Source organism: Bactrocera tryoni, chromosome 2, assembly GCF_016617805.1.
Source record: "Bactrocera tryoni isolate S06 chromosome 2, CSIRO_BtryS06_freeze2, whole genome shotgun sequence".
In the NCBI taxonomy this organism is placed as follows: domain Eukaryota; kingdom Metazoa; phylum Arthropoda; class Insecta; order Diptera; family Tephritidae; genus Bactrocera; species Bactrocera tryoni.
The window spans coordinates 26,223,003-26,245,481 of NC_052500.1; the positions used below are offsets into that span (position 1 = coordinate 26,223,003).

Below are 22,479 nucleotides of genomic sequence, written 5' to 3' on the forward strand. Positions count from 1 at the left end.
GAAACTGGAAATTGAGGGATTTTTAGCTTATAAAGAATAAAAGAACTAGGCGTACAAAAATGTGTTTCTGTCAGAGATAAAAATATTTTCGATAAGTACAAACATTATATGCGAACTGAGTTTTATTCGATGTCCTTACTGAGCTTGTGTTCACATCACGTATGATATGCCTGTACTGAATGCAGTTGAGACCATAAGCAAAGAAAGAAGTTTATATTTCATTTACTCAAAGCCTACAATGCTATATAGATGACCATATTTTAACAAACTTAAATGGGTTTTTAGCTCACACACACCTAATGATCTTGCTTTATTTGTATTAGCTTGTAATCAAAAAGCTTTAAATTGTGATAAGATGGCAAGGTACGTGGGTACTTACCCCGCCTGCTTTCATTCACAAAACATAATCTTGAAGTATAAACAAACTGACGTCCTTATTATGCCAAGTACATATCGCGCACTAATTCAATCACATCTAATCATAAATTTAATCAAATCAATAAGATCTAAGCAAACTGATAGAGCATACAACCATTGTAAAATGAAGTGATTATCAAGTTCAAACTGTAAAGTGCATCTTGACATTTATGGCGTTTCTAGTCCACTATTCCATGTAAAGCTCATAAATCATACTATCAATTAATAGCTTACATTAATTAACTTTGTCTGCATTGGCATTTCGATTGCAAAGGCTTCGTGACACTTTTTGTATAAATAGTGCAGTTCCGACTGCAACAAATTCAAACCAAATCAAGCACTCCATCGAAAATGAAGATCTTCGTCGTATTCGCTCTGGCTATTGCCAGTGTCAGCGCAGCCAATTTGGACGCCATTGCACAGCCTGCCTTCGCATCGGGACGTATCATCAATGGCTACGAGGCTCAGAAGGGTGAGGCTCCATACATCGTCTCACTGAAGACCAGCTCACATTTCTGCGCTGGTTCAATCATTGACGAGAACTGGGTACTAACTGCTGCTCACTGTCTTATCTACGACAGTTTTGAGGTGGTCGCCGGTCTGCACTCCCGCAATGACGAATCCGATGTACAGGTCCGCAAAGTCACCAGCAAATCGCAATATATCGTACATGAAGGTTATGGTGGTGGTGTCGGTCCCAATGATATTGGTCTCATCTATATTCCCGACGGCTTCGATTTGAACGCGCTCTCACGTGATGGTGTAGCCCCGGTTAACAAAGTATCCTTGCCATCTGGCAAATACGAGAGCACTGGTGACGGAAAACTTTTCGGTTGGGGACGTGATAATTCCGGTTCTTTGCCAAATGTTTTGCAGACATTGGATGCCAATATTATTGGTTATTCAGAATGCAAAGCTGCTCTACCCTTCTTGGCACCCATTAAGGATGTGAACATTTGCTCTTACACTGCTGGCACCACCGATGGTGCTTGCAATGGCGATTCTGGTGGCCCATTGGTGCGTTACACTTCCGAAGGTGCTGAGCAGGTCGGTATCGTGTCATGGGGTTACACTCCTTGTGCCACTACCAAATATCCCTCGGTCTACACTAGCGTCAGTGCTTACAAGAAATGGATCAATGAGAAGATCAACGCTTAGGTATTGGTTCTGAACGACACACTTATTTAATAAAAAAAATGCATCATAATTAAAAAGTAATAACTTTGTTGCTTAACTTCATTTATAAATTCATAGGGACTATAGACTCCAAAGCGGTTGGGTTATACTCTTGGTTTACAGAAGTGATTGTTTTCCACTATTAGAAGGCAGAAAACATTGGTTCGAAATTGATATGTGAACTAGACTTTTGAATTCTGCTCGAAATGCTCAGTTTACATATAACCGAAATATTGCTTGAAATGTTATCGAAATTTTGAGGGTGAGTTGTGGGTTCCGCCAAAGTAATATGTAATGCATAAGGTTGAAAATGAAGAAGAACAAGAAGTAAGAAGTACACCAGGCAAACAGTACAATGCAATGTGGGATCTGAAACGAACTCTACAGAGCTCTACACTGAGTCCATTTTCTTCACAAATCAAACTAGCTCATTATAAGGTTGTTGGAAGAAGTAGAGAGAAAAAGAAAAAAATTACGATCCACGCTGTTGAGATATAGGTAATCAGGTATAGGTCCAATAGTGAACGAGTTCAGAGGAATTCAAATTCTTAATGGATTATGGTCTCTATTTGTATCAAGCTTGATATTACAACAATGCCAAAAGATTATTGAGATTGTGGTTGAGTAAAAAGTCATACTGAAAGCACATAAGAGTAAGGATTAGTACAAAACTGAAAGCAATTTCAATATTTACATCACTATCGAGCATTAGGATGGATCATCACAACAAATTTAATTTACTAATTAAAGCGGTATTCGTACGTCACTCAAAATATGAGTATATAAAAAGTAGGCCACAATAAATAACAAACAAAAATAGATTTATATTGGTAAGAGATAAACGACAGCAACTCTAATAACTAGTCACATTAATGACCGATATTGAAATCTTATCAAATGCGCTACAAATCCTTGGTGATTTACTACTCAAAAGAGAATTGTCAGCGATACGATTTGTAATCAGCAAGAAAAACCTATCACCATCATACTTACTTATGCAGACGCTCATAAAAACTCAAAGGCAGGATGCACTTTTTTGTTTTTGAATAGCTGATAAGTGGTCGGATCGACATTCCACGATTCGACATTCGTATAAATACAACAGCAATACAAATCGAAATTCAAACTTAACCAAACATTCAATCTAAAATGAAGATCTTTGTCGTATTCGCTCTGGCTATTGCCAGTGTCAGCGCAGCCAGTTTGGACGCCATTGCGCAGCCTGCCTTCGCATCAGGACGCATTATCAATGGCTACGAGGCTGAGAAAGGTGAGGCTCCATACATCGTCTCACTGAAGACCAGCTCGCATTTCTGCGCTGGTTCAATCATCGACGAGAACTGGGTACTCACTGCTGCTCATTGTCTTATCTACGACAGTTTTGAGGTGGTCGCCGGTCTGCACTCCCGCAATGACGAATCCGAAGTACAGATCCGTCAGGTCACCAGCAAGTCGCAGTACATCGTACATGAAGGTTATAGCGGTGGTGTCGGTCCCGACGATATTGGTCTTATCCATATTCCCGATGGCTTCGATTTGAACGCGCTCTCACGTGACGGTTCAGCAGCTGTTAACAAAGTATCCTTGCCATCTGGCAAATACGAGAGCACCGGTGAGGGCAGACTCTTCGGTTGGGGACGTGATAATTCTGGTGCTTTGCCAAATGTTTTGCAGACATTGGATGCCAACATTATTGGTTATTCTGAATGCAAAGCTGCTCTACCCTTGTTGGCTCCCGTTAAGGATGTGAACATTTGCTCTTACACTGCTGGCACCACCGATGGTGCTTGCAATGGTGATTCTGGTGGCCCATTGGTGCGTTACACTTCCGATGGTGTTGAACAGGTCGGTATCGTGTCATGGGGTTACACTCCCTGCGCCACTACCAAATACCCCTCGGTCTACACCAGCGTCGCTTCTTACAAGAAATGGATTTCGGAGAACATCAGCTCTTAAATTGTGCCCAGGTCAATAAATAACGACTATGCATATTAAACGAGATATTTTACTTGCAAATAGGGCCTGTGCGAAAGCGAAAATTTAGGTATGGTTTGATTGGTGCTTGGGTTGGGACATGCGGACCTAGAGCAGAAATCTTAAGTTTGAATTTCCATTGTATTTTTCACTGCTGTTTGCGGTTCGACCTTTTTTGAGGCTTTTGAGAAGTGAAGAAGAAGACTTATTTTGATCGAATTTCTCGAGCAACATTGAAATTTGTTCGAAGACCGTAATCAGTATTGTTTGACTTTTTTATTTTTTAGGCTTTTGAGAAGTGAACAAGAAGACCTATTTTGGTCAAATTTCTCGAGCAACATTGAAATTTGTTCGAAGACTGTAATCAATATGGTTTAGTTGGAAAATTTTAATGGGACTAATTATTGTTAACCACTTTCAACCACTTTAACTTGTCATTAAAGGTTTCGCAAGATAGAATAGGATTATTAGATGAGGGATCCTTACATTACATACTTTGTGGGAAATAGGAAAAATCTGTAAATTTTAGTAAATTTTTTGCCATTCCATTTTTAAATTATTATGTAATAGTAATCTAAAGTATTTAATAAATATGTAGGAACTCGTTACTTACATCATCCCACTTGACGAACTTCTCGCCATCTTGCAACGCCTTCGGCACCTCCACCGGTCCAATGGAAACATATGTCGACGTGTTCAACATATTGCCAACAACACTCTATATTCACAAATGTTCCGTCGCACAAAAATGTTTGCCCCACAAATGCCACCGATGCATTGGTGCAAGCTGATAACTCATACGCACATATTTATAACGGCACTCACGAACATATACGCGAACAATTGCTGTAGTTGCTGCTGGCTTTCATTGCACCAAACGAGGTAGCGCTTTCGGGAAGCGCAGTGAATGATAGCTGTAAAAAAGTGTTATGTCGAATTTTAAAGAGAAGTCGGTTTAAGTGCGAAGCCAAATAAAATTCAGTTCATTTGCTTGAAAGTGTCGACAGAGATAAACAGCACCAAGCCAAGGAAACACCAATTGTTTCGGTTTAACGACTGTGCTCGTATGGATGATTTTGAGGGTGTGTCTTTACGTCTGAATTTTCTATATTTGTTGTTGTTGTAATCGTTTGCTGTTTTGTATTGGTATATGTTAGACTTCGATAAAAAATTGGATTAGAAATTGGAACTGCACATGGTTGCCATATGTTGTTGTTCGCCGATAACTAGAAATACAAAAAAAAAATATTTTTTTTAATTTATGATTAAATTTTTTATTACAAAGCAATTTAAATACTAATTAAAATACACAAACAATAATAAGAATTATTAATTGGTTGGAAAAATTTCTCGAGAACTAGTCAACCGATATTCATGAAATTTTACAATGTTTTGAGACACAATTCTTACAGACTTGGACGAAGGATTTTTTTCGATTACAACTATTTGGAAAAAAAATGTTGCGAAATTTTCAGTGAAATTTTCATTTTCCAATTTTCAGTTTTTTCCTAAACACTAAACACGTATTTTTCACTTTAGATGATCTTGTAAGGAGTTATTCAGCCAACGCGGGCTCTTCTATTTTCCGAGTAGTCACCGGAAATGGCATCGCAATAGTCGATTTAAAATATTTTATTCCAAAAATTTCTTGGCTCCAGAAGAAGGTTAAGTTCGAAGATGGGCGAAATCGGCCCACTGCCACGCCCACAAAATGGCGAAAACCGAAAACCTATAAAGTGTCATAGCTAAGCCATAAATAAAGACTTTAAAGTGAAATTTGGCATAAAGGATCGCATTAAGATGGGGCATATTTGGAAGTAATTTTTTTTTTTTAAATTGGGCTTGGCCCCGCCCCCTACTAAGTTTTTTGTACATCTCTCGGAAACTACTATAGCTATGTCAACCAAACTCTGTAGAATCGTTTTCTTCAAGCATTTCCATATACAGTTCAAAAATGGAAGAAATCGGATAATAACCACGCCCACCTCCCATACAAAGGTTATGTTGAAAATCACTAAAAGTGCGTCAACCGACTAACAAAAAACGTCAGAAACACTAAATTTTACGGAAGAAATGGCAGAAGGAAGCTGCACCCAGCCTTTTTTTAAAAATTGAAAATGGGCGTGGCGCCGCCCACTTATGGACCAAAAATCATATCTCAGGAACTACTAGACCGATTTCAATGAAATTCGGTATAAAAGATTTTCTTAACACCCTAATGACATGTACGAAATATGGGTGAAATCGGTTCACAACCACGCCTTCTTCCAATATAAAGCTATTTTGAATTCCATCTGATGCCTTTTCTGTATAATATATGTATATACATTAGGAACCAATGATGATAGCGGAATAAAACTTTACACAAATACGGTATTTGAAAAATATGTAAATGACGGATAATGAAATCTCGATTATCACTTTATCATGCGAGAGTATCAAATGTTCGGTGACACCCGAACTTAGCGCTTCCTTACTTGTTTTTAAATGTCATTTACTCGGCGAACTTAATTACAATTGCCGGGTACTTTTTTGTCACATCGTATATACTATGTTGTAGCCAATAATCGTTTAACTTCGTAACACTAACGATTGCTCAATCGCCTCTCTTCGACATACAATAAAAGCATTAAATTTTTAAAGTTTTCCAATTCTCTCGAAGTTTTGTGTATCTCCAAGCTCTACAGTTCGATAAAAATATATTTATTGGCGTAAATCGACGCTAACACTTTTCTCTTATTCACACTCTACCACATTTGTAGCTGCACCCAACTTTAATACGCAACGCGCTGTCAAAATTAAAAATTCTATTTCGTTCGCCTCGTTATTGTAGAGCTCAACCGCTGGGAGAAATTCTGACAGTACTTCGATGATTAACAGGCCAATTTAATGATAAATAAAAGCGAGTTCAAAAAGAATACTAAACTGGATTAAAATTTCAACGAAAGTACTTAGCAAAGCTGACAATATTTTTCATTAAAGTTTTATTATTTGAAAAAAAAAAGAAATTTATTGCGACAAAGAAACACCATTTTCATTAGATAACAAAACGATTGCTACCAAAAAGAGTGTTGATGAGTTTACTGGACTCTGCGCTAGGCGAAACAAGCTTTTGTAATAGGTTTTTGAAAAGTCCTCGGCTTAGACATTTATTTGGCAAAATTCGTTTTTTTCTTCTTCCCTTCAAGGATGATACACTGAGCTGAGCGACCCTCCAACTTTTTGATAGCATTTGTGTAGTACGACTTGCTCTTTGCTTCGTAATAAGCCCTAGTTTCGGCGATAAACTCTTCATTCTACGAAAATTTCTTCCAACGTTGCTGTAGGCGAGCATTCTTAAGAGATTTCAGAACAGCAAATAGTCGCTGGGGATCAGATCTGGAGAATATGGTGGATACAGAAGTAATTCGAAGTCTAATTCATGGATTTTTTTCCGTCGTTTTCATTGCCTATTAATACAGTTTTTATTCAAATCCGGCCGTTTTTCGACGATATGTAATATACATATGTACATATGTAATATATCGTTATTGGACCGTTTGAAGCACTAAATCGTTAAAAAAAAAAGCTGCAATGCACCGTGTTAAAAGGTCACTGTTGTTGGTCCTTCTTATTTCAAGGCAATCAATAAAACTTATTCCACGCCGCAACCTTGTCAGCCAACTGTTACATTTTTCCACGCTTTGGAACGGGTTCATCGTGTGCAGTTCACTCGAACCTTTCGGCTGACTATAGATAGGACTTCGGTGTGAAATGGTTCATCTATTGTCACATATCGCCACATAACCTTGGGTTTATTATGCTTCAACATCTCCAAACACTGCTCCGAATCATCAACACGTCATTATTTTTGGTCAAAAGTAAGCTCGCGAGGCACCCACATTGCACAGAGCTTTCTCATGCCCAAATATTCGTGAATGATATGATGTACACGTTTAGTTGATACTTTTAGAGTGCCTAAAATCTCGAACAACTTTTCTTTACGGTCAACCAAAATTATTTTGTGGACTTTTTTAATGTTTTCTTCGGTAACAAGCTTGCTCTTTTGGGTGTTCACTGTATTCACAGTTTTCGGTGCTCATTTCATCACGTCTAAACCTAGCATACCAATCTTGATGGTTGATTTTCCTGTGGCAGTGTCCGAAAACTCGTCTTCAAGCCAAGTTTTTGCTTCAACTGTATTTCTTTTCTTCAAAAAGCAATATTTTATCAATACCCGAAATTCCTTATTACCCATTTTTTCACAATAACAAAGATTGCTTCACTCAAAATTATATAATTCACAAACTAATGATCCAATAGCTCTCAAACTTTTACACACTCCTTTTGAAGATTGAGGATAACTAAACATTGTATGAATTCAATTCTAGTAGCACCACCTATGTGTCAGGCCGGGACAATCGACCTGTTATGTAGTTTGCTAAATTCCATACAGGTCAAATTAGCACCGAGGCTGGCAAGTAAGAGGTGGATCAAAGCACTAAACAAATCCACGAAAGAAGTGTGGCGGACATGGAAATGTAATTCGACCAATGATGTACTGAAATTCGTAGGATCCGTACTAGACTAAATTATGAATCCGGTTTATAAAAGACACAAGAAAAAGTAACAACAGAAAATATTGCGGAATTCGCGAAGTTATCTTTGACAACCGTAAAGAGAAATTGAGCAAGTTTCTTAATATAATATGACCATTTTGACCTAAATAAACTAATCTCTAAACGACGATATGGTATTATATATATTGGGTTTAAGAAAGCTGTATGCAAAATAGATGCCACTTGGGTTCCCAGTCAAGGCAATACGCCATGTCTCAAGTCAACGAAAACGATAGCTAAACTTACTGAAATTCCTTCAATGTCCACACCTGCTGCCCAGTGACATTTTCTTGACCTCAGACCTCATGGGAATGGTCTCCGAGACAAAGTCTTCCTCAGACTTGCCCTCAAGATTATAGACACAGTTAACAATTATGATAAAATGTAACATGATTATGTCTTGCAACAAATAAATCACTAACCGTGGAAAGCATAACATTTCTTTGAAGTTTGCGAAGACGCTTTGTGCGTCTGTATTGTATGTGTGTATGCCGCGTGTGTAAAAAACTGCGAACCACTGTCTATAACCACCTATAAAAGCAAATTGTTTGCTTCCTCCATAGCTTTTTATTATTCGATAGCGTCGTGAGAAAACGTGAGCACGCATACACGAAAGTATATGCACACACACATACACATAAAAACAAATACATACAAATAGCAAAAGGTACAAGCTAAGGAATTTAGATGATGCGTAAAAGTGCTCGTTCACACACACACACACATACATATGTATGTATGGTATATACAAAGGTATTAGGTATACTCTCTCGGTGGGGATCTTAACTTATGAATACCCATGTTTTGAGCTAGGCGCCAGCACCAATACATTAAAAGCATGTTGCAATGTGGCGACAGGATGTCAGCTGGAAGCCAAAGTAATAAAATCATGGCACGACAATGTAAAACTTCGTAAATTACCGCAGCCGCTGTTGCATGCCGCACCCTCCATCCACGGTCAATCACGAATTTTAGCATCATCGTCATCACTATGCCCGAGGAGGGAAGGGGAGCGTGTAGCAGAATGCTGCGTGCGTCAAACAGGTGCACAGGCGGTCACTGTGCTTTCTGCTGGAGGTGGTAGTGGTGAAGGTGATGGTGCAGATGCCAGTGTAGGTGGTGATGGCGGCATTGGAGGGTAAACTAAATAATCGTGAAACGGTATGGCCTTATGCTAACGCATTTTTGCTACTTTAACGGCAGATGCAAAGTGTAAAACGTTGACTATTCGGGGCGGGAGTGAAATGTTGCAAAGAGAGAAGCCATGACAATAATTTAATTTATGGTTCCCTCACATAAACCGTAGTAATTCCAGTGTTGCGTCTTCCTTTTGTACTATGTAACAAACACATGCACACTCTCTGCCGCTCTTCACGTTGTATGAGCGTGTGTTCTTTCTAAAGTGCTCATAGTTAGTTGGTGCGAAGGCAAAACCTCAGCTGCAGATTCAATCATCTTAACTTCTCATGTTCCTTTGGGTTTGGTTTGGGTGAATGCATCACTTTCTGGTTTTTACGCGTAAATTATATATTATTAATCAAGCAATTAGATTTGCTTAATGGCTTTTTGAATATGATTGAATAGAAAAGTTAAATGATTTCTAATATTTAAATGTTTTTAATTCAATTTTAAATATTTACAAAATTTTTAAATTTAATTTAAATTTTAATAAATATTTAATAGGTGTCTCCGATTCGCTATTTCTTTGCTCGCTAACTCAACCCAATATTTACAGAATTTAGGTGTAGTTATGGCATAGAGGAGGTGTATGGCGATGGCGGGGTTTACTATCAGGAGCTCTCTATCAACTTCCCAACTATTGCAGCGTTTTCCAAGACGAGGTTACAGCGATTAAGATAGCAGTAGATTTACTGCTCCAGAGTGCAGTCTTCTTGAGAGAAATGACCATCCACTCAGATAGCGCGCGGCGATACTAGCCTTGAACTCATTAACAGTGTGTTCAGTGCAGGCCATGGAATGTCTAATCCCAATATCAATAACATCGAGTCATTACGTGATAAGACTAGTATGGATGCCATGCCACAGCGGAATAGCAAGCAACTGTAAAGCTGATGCTCAACAAGGAAAAGCACCCTAAAACCGATATCACTGAAATTAGAGCGGTGCGGTGTTTCGTATCCTCATGTTTTAGATAGCTGTGCTTCGTGGGAGCTTGGCCAGCGCTGGACCAGATGCAAATATCCTTTTGACACAGGATCGATCGCAAGAGATCTAGTTATCTCTTAGCCTTCAGTAAGCCTTACCAGAGGCCAACTGCAGAATTTGTAGGGAAGAAGACGATGTGGAAACATCCCAACACTTCTTTCTTGATTGTCTCGCATTTGGGAGGTCAAGGCTTAAACACTTAGGATTGCATACCTTCAAGCATGCCACCGAACTAGTAGAAATATAAATTAAACTAGTATGGAAATTTATATTGGCCACTAAGCGCTTTGCTAACTTCTTCTTCTTTATTGGCGCAGACACCGCTTACGCGTTTATAACCGAGTGTACAACAGCGTGCGAGACGTTCTTCCTTTTCGCTGTTTGGTGCCAATTGGAGATTTCAAGTGGACCTAGGTCCTTGTTCACCTGGTCTTACCAACGGTGTGGAAGTCTTTCTCTGCTTCCCCCGACGAGTACAGCTTCGAATGCTCTCAGAGCTGAAGTGTTTCTCTCGAAAACTTGTAACGTCGACTCATCAGATGTTGTCATCGTCCCTGCATTTGTACCATACAGCAAGACGGGTATGAGAAGTGACTTGAATTTGGTCTTTGTTCGTTTTGCTAACTTATAAGATCGAAAATAGCAGTTCTCTTTTTCTATGTATGGCTTCACAAAGGACTACATATAACCTAATTATTATTATTTTTTACAACTATTGCATTTATAGTAGTTTGAAACGAAACGGTTGCCTTGGAAGTGAGAGTTTCTAAAGGCAAAAAATTTTGTGGGAGTCGATAGACTCAATTAAGACGTCTAGTTCCTCTTCTTAAGTGCTTCAAAAAGGACTATAGGAAACTGGATGGATTTTTAATTCATATATGTGACCTGGTCTCCGAAAAGGGAGCCAACGTGCGAAAAGTAGTTTTCTGGGAAACAGCTGTTAAAAATAAACAACTCATTTCGTCACTTTCTCGTTATCTCATTAATTGTTCTCCTTTCCAGAGGCTTCAAGGACGTCCAGTAAGTGTTGTTTTTGGTCGGAATATTATTATAGTTCATCGCGTAAGTTGCTAGTGTGGAACATTTAAAAAAGTAACACTGAAGAAGTCACGTTTACTCTAATACCGCGCAGCTGCTGTTGTCTTGTTTTCATTCGTCTCTCTTTCCGGATGATTTTTACTCTTCTTTCTCTACATTTTTAGGGAACTTTCAAACAAGTTATGACTTTGTGGATTCTATCACGTGAAAAACCATCTCATCTTCCATCCGAACCAACTAAAAAGTGAAAATATATTTTTTGACACCTAAGCCCCCTTTCCGTAGACCAGGTCATATATATCAAGAATCTAGAGAGTCACCAATCTAGATTATACAATTAATTGTGTATTTCTATTGATGTCAAATAATTAGTTTCAAGCTAATCCAGATCATATTCAAAATCAGACAGCTGGAAGTACGCTTTATGGAGAAAAGTTATAACTTTCAATACCTTCAACACGCAACGTAAATGAAGTATCCAAAAAATATGAGTTCACTTCTGGATCTAATGTGTTTTTGGAGGCAAATATTACAATTCCTACGCAAACACACATATACATGGATTTGTATATGTGTATGTAAGTACAGTGCGTTGAAAATTATACGCCCTTTGGGCAACCCTCGCGCTTTGCTAATGCACTTAAAGCACTTATGTGTGCCTTATCTGGAAAGTGGCAACAAAAATCACATTAAAATAATTGTGTTACGATGCCATTTGCAGCGAGTTGTTTACTTCTCAGAGAGAAGTTGCTGGAAATTTTGAATTTTTCTTTGCTGTCACGGAGATATTGAAAAATGCGTTTGCGCTTCGGCACATGCAAATGGAAATGTATGTATGTGTGTATGTACACATATTTATAAGTACAAGTGCTAAAGAAGATTTTTCACTGAGAAGGTAAGCTTGTTTTGTGGCGAAAATGGTGCTCAGCGAGAAAACCACTAAATACAGTCTCACTGCGGGGATACTTGATACTTGGAATTCTCCATTATTATGTCAGCAGCAAGCGAACCCAGCTGAGAGTTTACTCTCATATTTAGCTTAAGAGTACATAATTTTGTTTACTTTGTAGCGTGCTTACTTCATGTACATAATGTGTGTGGTGCATATCATATCATATATGTATACATACATATATCAGCTGTATCGCTTATCAAAATAAAATACTGACAAAAATTTTAACCAAGCGCACAAAATCATATACATAAACATAATTGAACTTGACAACAGTTGATTGTGACTGAATTTATGCTTTGAGCATATCGTCCCCAAATCGTGCCCCACAGATCATTGCTCGAATATAGGAAAATGGTAAGGGCCTACATTCAATATAAATTGTGTTGAGAAGAAAATTGTATACCGGATCCGGCAATCGAAGTGTAACCAATTTCAGACCGTTCGTGCAGCTGTCGCACTGGAATCAGCTGTTTATAAATTTGCTGAATGACAGTTCGGAGTATTGTTCACAAGTGTACAAAAGTGTTTTGCCAAAAGTGAACTCAAAAAAAGCAATCAGCGATGGAGTTCAAACGTAATAGTGAGATTGCTTTATATTTAGCTGGAAAATCACAGCCAGTTTTTGTTTATCGCACCATCACTCGTTACAATGATACTGGTAGCATCGCAAAATGCCTTGGAGTTGGTCATCAAAAGACTGCAACGTAACGTGAGATGGTTCGGAAAGTGAAGAAGCGACTTGAGCGAAATCCATCACGAAGTGCCAATCAAATGGCTATTGAACTGAAAATATCCAATCGCAGCATCCGACGCATATTGAAAAATGAGCTCAAGGTCAAGCCTTACAAGTTCCAAAAGGCCCATGATCTCACACCGAATCAGCAACAAGTAAGACTTGAGAGAGCGAAGCAACAGGCCGAAAGCGGTCAAATGTCGTACATTGTGTTTTCTGACGAAAACATTTTTCCAACTGAGCAATTCAAAGTAAATGCGACATATTATCGAGAAAGTGTTTTGGAGGTTGCTTTGAAGTCGTCGGCAAACAAACACTGCGGTCGCAAACCATGGACGTTTCAACAAGACTCAGCACCGTCTCACAAAGCGCTGGTGAACCAAGAATGGCCGAAAAACAACGTTCCGAACTTCATTACGACTACACAATGGCTCTCGAATTCACCAGATGCGTATCAAATGGATTATTCTCTCTGAGCCATTTTGGAGAGCAAGGTCCGAAGCAAAAAATACACCAGTCTCGAGATGCTGAAGAAATTCATTGTCCGTGAGTGGGCCAAAATACCGGCAAGTCACATTCGGGCAGCTTGCGGTTCGTTTTTTGACTATCTCAAGGCCATAGTTAAGGCAAAAGGTGGTCATATCGAGCAAAAGTGAATTGGTGCTGAATTCATGATTATTTTCACACATTTTGTACTTTAAAATATATAAAAATAATTTTTCAAACCGAATTTATGGTTTTTTTTTTAATTGGTGACACTTCGAGTGCTGGACCCTGTATTTGAATCTTGCGAAACGCCCTGTATATTCCTTTGACTTACTATAGACAGATGTCATTAGGAATAAGAGCTAAGTTGATTATTAATAAATTTCCTATCTTTTGATACTGTCACCAAGTTCTGACGCGTTTTACTCTGGTCACTCTAACAAATTGTGAAAGGTTAATACATATTTGGAATCCTGTCGGTTAGACCTTTTTACTACCGGTGAAAAAATAAATGGGTTTAGCTACATATGTATAGTATATGTCAAAATTTTAAGCGGATACAGACTACAAATATTGGTGACTGGTAACTTCAGCTATAGGGCATACGACTTATTTATTTTATTTTAAATTTACTTAGAGGTAGTATGGATAGTAGGTAAACCAACGATTTAGTTAGGATCCGTAATAGTGAGATCTCTTCATTAGAAATTGGGAAAGCGGAAACGACAGAATGCAGAGTTTCCTCGAAGGATTAGGATAGGTTAAGGCATTACTTAACTAAATATCTAGTAATAAAAGAACATGACGGGATATCTTTTATGGCTCAAATTCTCCGTTTCTAAATTAAGTTAGTAAGTTAGTGTGGAAACAATTTTTTTTGTCAAATCGAAGAGGTTGTTTAATGTGGCAATCCCTACACGAAAAGAAATTGGAACTAGCTTGGCGGTCTCATAAGTCTAATGATGCGCTAAGTGTTATCACTTGGGAACAGGTAATCTTGCAACATTCCATTTTAACAAAAGAACTAAACCAAAGGCAATTGGAACTTGATTGTCGGTTCCATGCGTCTAATGATGGCTTAAGTTCTGTCACAATGGATTAGGTGTTCTTGAAACATTTAGTTTTAACCAAAGAACACATTTATTATACCTTATATGCATGTAGGAAGATGATAGGATCTACATGAGGCCTGTAGATCTGTACCTGTCTTCATACATTGTTGTTACACAGCGGTAGACGATCCAATCTTGCTTTACGGTGCTGTCAGCAAAATCTCACAGAGAAAACCGTTGAAGCAGACATAGCGACTCGCTGTTGCTGTTCTATGCATCGCGGGAGAGTTAATATCCGCTCCAACGACTGCACTAGAAAGGTTACTCAATCTACCATCGTCGACATTGTAGTGGAAAGCTCTGCTGCAAAATTGGCTGTGAGATTGGCGACGTCAGGTGCACTCTTCACAAGACCCTTCCGGATGGTGGATAAAATGGAATACATACCCTCACGCTTTATTTGGCAGAAAATGTTTCAAGTCAGACTAGAATAGGGTAGATGACGCAGGAGTATGCGAATCGCCAGCGGATATTTCAGCAGCTACATAGACGCATCAAAAATAGCTGATAAAGTAAGCACCAAAATCTATTGCTCTTAGGTGACCCTTCAAGCTTCCTGAATGCTGCAGTATCTTTTAGACGGTCAGAAAAGTGGCTGAGATAACTAGTAATACCGGAAACAATATAAAGACGAAGACGAGGCGGCAAATAAGGTAATCATCTCCCAACACATTACATTAGAGAATGCCCTTTGAAGTAGGGAGGCAATAGATATAGTGGCTGTTAGAAAGCGGTTGCGTATATACTGGATCCCATGTGACAAAGTATAGTTGATAAGATTTCCAAATGTGTTAACCGTCCGAACCAGTACAGGCAACGCTTAAGTGCCTAAAAACGGTACACAATTAAATTTCTGAAAGACAGACGGATCATTGAGCGATGGAATGCCTTAAGGATATGCAGGATCGCGAAGATCATTAGCAAAAGCTCTGAAGAAAAATCGGGAAAAGTTTGCAAGGAAGTTTATAAGGCGCAGAGAGAAACCTCGAAGACCCTATAAAGTATACATATATAAATATGATATTATCCTCACGAGATAAGTCGAGCCAAGTTCGTTTGTACACTATTCTTGGCCGCTTGCCAGTATACATATACAAATGTCTCTTATTTTTTAAGATTTTGATCTGAATTTTTGCACACATGTTTTTCTCCTAAGGCAGCTGCTCATAAGTCCGAGGCGCCGATATCGGACCACTTTAGCGATCAAAATTTTTTCTTTGTGGAAATTTTTTTTGTGCAGGGTATCATAACTTGGATGCAACCAAAGTTACCCATGCTTGTCTTCTTTCATAATTTGTTCATTTATTATATTTATTTTTCAATAATTTTTGTATATGATTATCTCAACCTTTTTCGACTCTATACTTTATTACTAAACCCCCTCAGCAAATGGATATCAAGCATTTAATAAATATACAAGTAAATATATGTATATATGTGAATCAAAGCGCAAATTCATAACATCAAAAGTGAAAAAAATTAATACAAATGTTCATTGAATTGAACCCTTTTAGGCATTCACAATATTTTTCACACCATCTTTAACTTATTTTCCTAGCTGAACTTCCTTCTCAACAGTAAATACCACTTGTGACAGCAGAATGGTGCGCCAAGTGACAAACCGACTGTCAGCAACATATGCTGTGGGTTGACAAGTAAACACACACAAACCAAACGCTTTTCGCAATTCCGTTCCGTTCCTGTCAATAAGTTGGCGATTTCGTCTTTGACCGCACACTCAGTGCCGTACGGCTTTACCCTTGACCAACACTACTGCATTGGCGCACAACACAAGATTGCCGATATCCTCAAAATGGCGTTTGCGACGCCCTATTCACGTTTTTGCAATAAACAGGCAAACGGAAACGACCGAAACCAGAAGGAAAGCAAACTAGCAAATGAAGCTAAGCGTAAATAGAAGTGTATGCACTTCCGTCTTTGGGGACTCTTTACGGTCGTGCACTATGGATGGCTTGATGGCTTGACTCCCGCCAACCATTTATATGAAATAGTAATGAAATAGTCGCGCCACTGGGACGCATGGGCGGCGCGAGTAGTAAAAACAGCAGGATGTCGTGTATGAAATTACAACAACTGTGCGGATTTACCAAAGTACCTAGTGTTTATACGAACGCACGCATACATACACATGCACACATACGTTTAGAAGTATGGAAGCCGTTTGTTGGACGCACCGAATAAGGTTAAGCGTCGAGTGGGCATACGTGCGTTCATAACAAGTGCCATTGGCTGGCGATAAGAGTTGACTCAGGCGCCAGTTGAATCAAAAACCGCTACAAGTGCTTAAGTACGAGTTATCATACAATTGCGTACATGCACGGTATATTTATTCGAATAAAGTTAAAATACAAGTTGGCCTATATCCATATTTAAAAAGGCATTAAACGAAGTGAAATAGTTGCAGTTCATTTTCAATTAAATCAAGTCATATGTAAAAGGAAGCATTTTTCTATATTGAACCATAGCTTTGTGGTACTTAAACATATATATATGTATGTATGTGTATACATATATGCTGACGTATACGCACAAGTTAAGATATACATATCTGTGCAACAATGAAATGCATTAGTACCGATTATATTGGATTGCGTAGGCAACAGTGAGGTAAAATCCTCTGTCTTTGTACTACTATGGGCAAAAAATAGTAAGACTTTTTAATTTAAATTTTCACATCTTTTTTCTAGTTTGGTTTAACTGTCAGCGATATCTGTGCTTATCCTCTTGGCTTTCTAAAGTGCATTCGGCGATTCTTACGATGAGTGAAACTACTCAGCAAAGAAGTTCCATTAAATGTTGTGAGCGGAATGAAATTTCTGCTATCGGAATGTTTAGAATGTTTTGGAAAAGGCCTTTGGTGATAATTTTTTGTCGCGAGCAAGTGTTTTTGATTGGTACAAAGAGGGTCGAGAACGCGTTGATGACGTACCAGTTCCAGGACGGTCATCAACATCAACTGATGATCAATATGTCAATAAAGTCAACGATTGATTGTCAAAGATTTTACTTGCATCGTAAGGATATCGTAAGGTATAGTGAAAAAAGAAAGATGACAGCATTGGATTGGCTCCTAAATTACTCAATTTTTACGCAAAACAGCGTCGCCTCAACTTTTCTGAAACAATGCTTTCCGCATAGCGATGAGTCTTGGATTTATGCTTACGATCCGGAGACGGACAATCAATCGGCCGAAGCGGGTCGTTCACAGTTTGTTTCTTTTATCGAGGTGAAATTGCTAACTTTATAGCAAGGTCATCTTAATCAGTTAAGCGGTAATCTTGTGTTTATGAAGTGAAAGTAGTATTCCTCCGTTAAGCTATTATATACTGCTTTTCCCTACGCTAGAATAATCCACTGATGAAAAACTCGACTTTTCGATGTTGGTATTTCCAACTGGAGTCAAAGTATCGCTTTTATGGTTGGTAGAAAAGTGAGGGAGATAGAATGTCGGACTTATGTAATCCTTCATTTAACTCATTAAGCTCACAATTGCTAGGGCGGTTTTCATTCAGGACTAAAAGGCATTGTGGTGTTATGAATTTTACTCAAGGGAAGTAAGTTATATATCTATGTAATAGCGTGTTCAAGGTTGGAAAAGTTAGAGATAAATATTGTTGCTGGAAAAAGTTTTATATGAAGCTGTAATCATTGGAGCCCGAAACAACTGGTATGAAAGCGATTTGCAAAGTTTCTCGTTGCGAATATCGTCATATAAGAGGCTATTGAAACAATCGCCCTGAAGTTGAGTATTTAAACAATCGTATTTCGGTATCCGCACAAAAATTTACCCGATCGGCGGCGCTACAGCCGACATATGTACTATATAAAAGTTGTATGAATAATTCGAAAACCACAAATGAAACGATAAAAAGCTTCAAATCTTTATTGAAATCAATGAAAGTCTGAAATATTGCGATTTGAACGGATGTTTTTTTCTTAATGAACCCAAAACACCAACGGTTTGCGAACAGAGACTGAATAGATGGTGCGATATCACGATTTAACATGAACCTACGACCTATGTAAGCGACCAAACAATCGAATATTAGCGGATAGCGAACCGATTTCAGAACTATGAAGACTGTTTCGTCCGTATTACGAAGTAAAATTAGAAACTTCTGAAGCTTACAAGTTAATATACGATTTCATTGAAATTGTTTAGCTTAAAGTGGATTTAGTTCGTAAGGGGAAGGGACGAATAATGCCAAAATATTTTTTTTTTATTTCTTGAAACGTACATACTTCAAAATTGGGTATTTTAAGTGTTTATTTTTTCAATTATACCCAATTGTGCTGAATTGCTTAGGATTTAGGACGGTCTAAAGCCTTAATTTGAAGACCTTATTTTGAGAGCAATGAAACCCGAATAGAATTTGTTTCTGTTAAGTTTTATTACTGAGCCATACTTCGGAATACCCTTTTTCAAGACGGAAAAGGTGGTTTTAAAGCACGGGCTATGTGGATAAAAACAAAAAAATAGTATCTTATGGTAATCTGTATAAGATTTGATGGTAAATTCCAAATTTCCAATCGGCGGATTGGTAAAAGAAGCTTTGTGAAAAAAATCAAAAGTTTTAAGTTATTTGATGAGAAAATGTTTCAGTAAAAACGAAAAACTGCGCGAATTCACTGGAAATCATTAGAGCGAAGCAACAGTTAAAACTTCTAGTAGAAAGATTCGTGTGATAGATAGTCTCGGAATACCATCATCGGTCGACTAAAAAGAAGAGGGTAAGAAAAAAACAGCTCTTGAGGCTTAACATGCTTCAGTTCACTTAACCGAACTCTTCGACACTAGCAGATTGGACAAGAAAAAATCTTTTGAATGCTGTTTTCAGGATGCTAAAGTGTATTATAAGCCAAAATAGTCTATTTTCTAAAACAGTATACTGACGTATACCCTCACAAACTATTAATTTGACTTATGTATGAGACATTATTTCGAGAAATATTTTAACTTGAAACCAACTATTAATAAACTCCATAAAATTTACTCAACATATGAGATTTAAAAATGTTGGTTAGATCACAGGGTGACTCACCTTAAAACGTTCAGAATAAATCAATAAAATACCAATTCACATAAGTAAGTGACTCTCCACTGCCCATAAATAATCAATATATGTACATATGTTTGGGAAAACTGACGGACATTTGCATACAACTAACTCAACTAACTACTTAAATGCTAATAAATTGGCAGATCGCCTGTCAAGATAGCGCTTTAATGTCGGAGCATGTCTCAAATGGCTTTAAAGCATTTCAATTTCCCATACAAAAGAAAATGGTGCTACAGCGGAAATAACGGACGTTGCCACCTGATAAGCATAGAATATTTTAACTGTATTCATTTGTGGTGCCCATGCTGCTCTCCATTATCCGGTTGTCTTTGCCATTGTCTGCAACTTAAGGCTGGGTGTGACTGGCTGGCCCTTGGCACTTCCATTTTGCGTTTATTTTGGAAATGCAAATACGTAGAAGATCTCATTGATTTATTGATTTTTCAGCAGCAGCGATAAAATCACAGCACAGGTATACCACACAGGCAAACAAATGCGAATGTGTTGGTATTCACGTATTTATAATATATGCGCCCTCGCCACAAAACGCCAGACGAAGTTCTTGCCAGCGATTTGAACATTGACGCTTGTTGTACTATTTGTAGTTGTAGCTAATATTGTTGCTTTTGTTGGCGTTATTTTCCTGCTCATTGTTAAGTCTCATTGAATAATTCCTTATACTCGCAGGCAGCTTCCAACTACGTATGGCAGCTGTGAGTCTTTCTAAAATAACCAAATCAATGGTGTCGGTAATGTTAAAATAGGCAAATTTCGCCCAAAATATACATAAATGCGCATAAATTTTAAGTACGGAGGCAAATTTAAAGCCTACACATACATATATGCATAAGCTTTAATGTGGAGTGTGTTACTAAATAACCGCTAAACTCGAGTGTAGGGAATTTTGTAATGCTGAGACAATTTACCCAAGGTCTGCAGGTTTGCCTATGTTGTTGTTGTAGCGGCAAAAAACATTCTTGAAGCTATTTTGGAGAATGTCCGAATCTGTTCCAGTTACGCTAACGCGACTATCTTGGAAACGCAGGTTTTGAAATCAGAATCAGAATATTTTCACTACTTAAGCTCAGAGTATTTTAGAGCCACTATAGAAACATGGCTGAGATAAGTATTTTCTTTCTTTTTACACTCCAAACCTTATGCAAAAATCAACAACTGACCAGATATACACCATCTCCCAAATCTTGGAAAAGACCAGTGAAAAGAGAATCAACATACACCACCTCTTCGTCGATTTTAAAGCTGCTTTTGAGAGCTGTCTTTATGTCTCTATGTCTGCTTTTGATAACACCGCAAAGCCAATATGGCTATGAAAACTGACGTTGAGCAATACTAACAGCTCCGTCAGGATCGGGAAGGACCTTCCCGGGCCATTCGATACCAAACAAGATTTCAGACAAGACGACTCCATATCGTGCGACTTCATCTAACTACTCTTGGAGAAAATAATTCGAGCTGCAGAACTTAGACGAGAGATAAAATCTTCCATAAGAGTGTATAGCTGCTGGTACGCCATTGATATCATTGGCCTCAACATCTGCGACTAGTTTTGCTTTCTCCAGACGGGATAAGCAAGCAAAGCAAATGAGTCTTTATTGAACGAGGTCAAGACAAAATATCTCCTGTCACCAAACAAACAGTCGTCGCACTCGCGACGGTTCCCACGTCACTGTTGACAGTCATAAGTTCGAAGTCGTAGATAATTTCGTCCATCTTGGAACCAGTATTAACATAAACAATAATGTCAGCCTCGGAATTCAACGCAGAATAACTCTTACCAACGGACTTCGAACTGTGTAGGCAATTGAGAAGTAAAGTTCTGTCTCGACGAACAAATACCAAATTCTACAAGTGACTGATAATCCCCATTCTGCTCCATGGTGCAGACGCATGGACAATGACATCATCTGATGATTTATGGTCCTTTGTGCATTGGCAACGGCGAATACCGCAATCGGTGGAACGATGAGCTGTACGAGATATACGACGACATTGACGTAACTCAGCGCTCCGCTGGCTAGGTCATGTCTTCCGTATGAATGAAAACACTTCAGCTCTGAAAGAATTCGGCGCAGTACCTGCCGGGGAAAGCGGAGGAAGAGGAAGACCTCCACTCCGTTGGAAAGACCAGGTGCAGAAGGACCTGGCTAGACTTGGAATCTCCAATTGGCGTCAAACAGAAAAGAAAGGAAAGAAAAGGAAGAACGACTGGCACGCTGTTGTAAACTCGGCTACAACCGCGTAAGCCGTGTCTACGCTAATAAGCAAGAAGAAAATAATTCTTTGTATAGCATAGTAACGTTTTCAGCCACCAGTTTTAGACTTACTTATGGTACTCGTATACTGATGACAAAGAGTATCTTACAAACACATGATATATTTCCATTTAACCGCTTTTCTTTTTGAAAACCATTCGAAAACTAAGACACGTTGCTTTTAAGAGTTAGATCCAGTCAGCCTTTTCGGAGTTGATCATTTTGAGTCTTTACTTGATTTGCATTCAGTTCGGTTTGTCAGGCTTACTCCAGTACAACATTAGCAAATTGACAAAATACTGGTTCAATATTTGGTCAACATAACCGCTCAGCAGGGCCGGTAATTTGAGTATTCATGATCGGTTTCTTACTGCGTTTATCAAATGAATAATGCGCCCTCCAAGCCGCTATGGAGCAGAGTATTGAAGAAGATCCGAATGATGTTCCCATCCACTTTATGAACAATTCGG

At 38.5% G+C, this 22,479-nt stretch overlaps 3 protein-coding genes across 4 annotated transcripts in view; 2 read left to right on the top strand and 1 right to left on the bottom strand.

The window, feature by feature from the left end:
- LOC120767284 (1-phosphatidylinositol 4,5-bisphosphate phosphodiesterase classes I and II) overlaps positions 1–4,788 on the bottom strand; it is a 94,096-nt gene extending 89,308 nt beyond the window's left edge. The window contains exon 1 of one of the 2 annotated variants that reach the window (XM_040093160.1): positions 4,181–4,788. In XM_040093160.1, the coding sequence (XP_039949094.1) occupies positions 4,181–4,270 (90 nt within the window). In that variant the 5' untranslated portion in view covers positions 4,271–4,788. The remainder of the gene's footprint in view (positions 1–4,180) is intronic. The other variant, XM_040093159.1, reaches the window with a different exon arrangement.
- On the top strand, positions 752–1,635 carry LOC120767288 (lectizyme-like). Its single transcript, XM_040093165.1, has one exon. The coding sequence runs from the start codon at positions 769–771 to the stop codon at positions 1,573–1,575; it is 807 nt and encodes a 268-aa protein (XP_039949099.1). The 5' UTR covers positions 752–768; the 3' UTR covers positions 1,576–1,635.
- LOC120767289 (lectizyme-like) lies at positions 2,740–3,589 on the top strand. The gene has a single exon (XM_040093166.1). The coding sequence runs from the start codon at positions 2,743–2,745 to the stop codon at positions 3,547–3,549; it is 807 nt and encodes a 268-aa protein (XP_039949100.1). The 5' UTR covers positions 2,740–2,742; the 3' UTR covers positions 3,550–3,589.
- Positions 4,789–22,479: the final 17,691 nt, after the last annotated feature.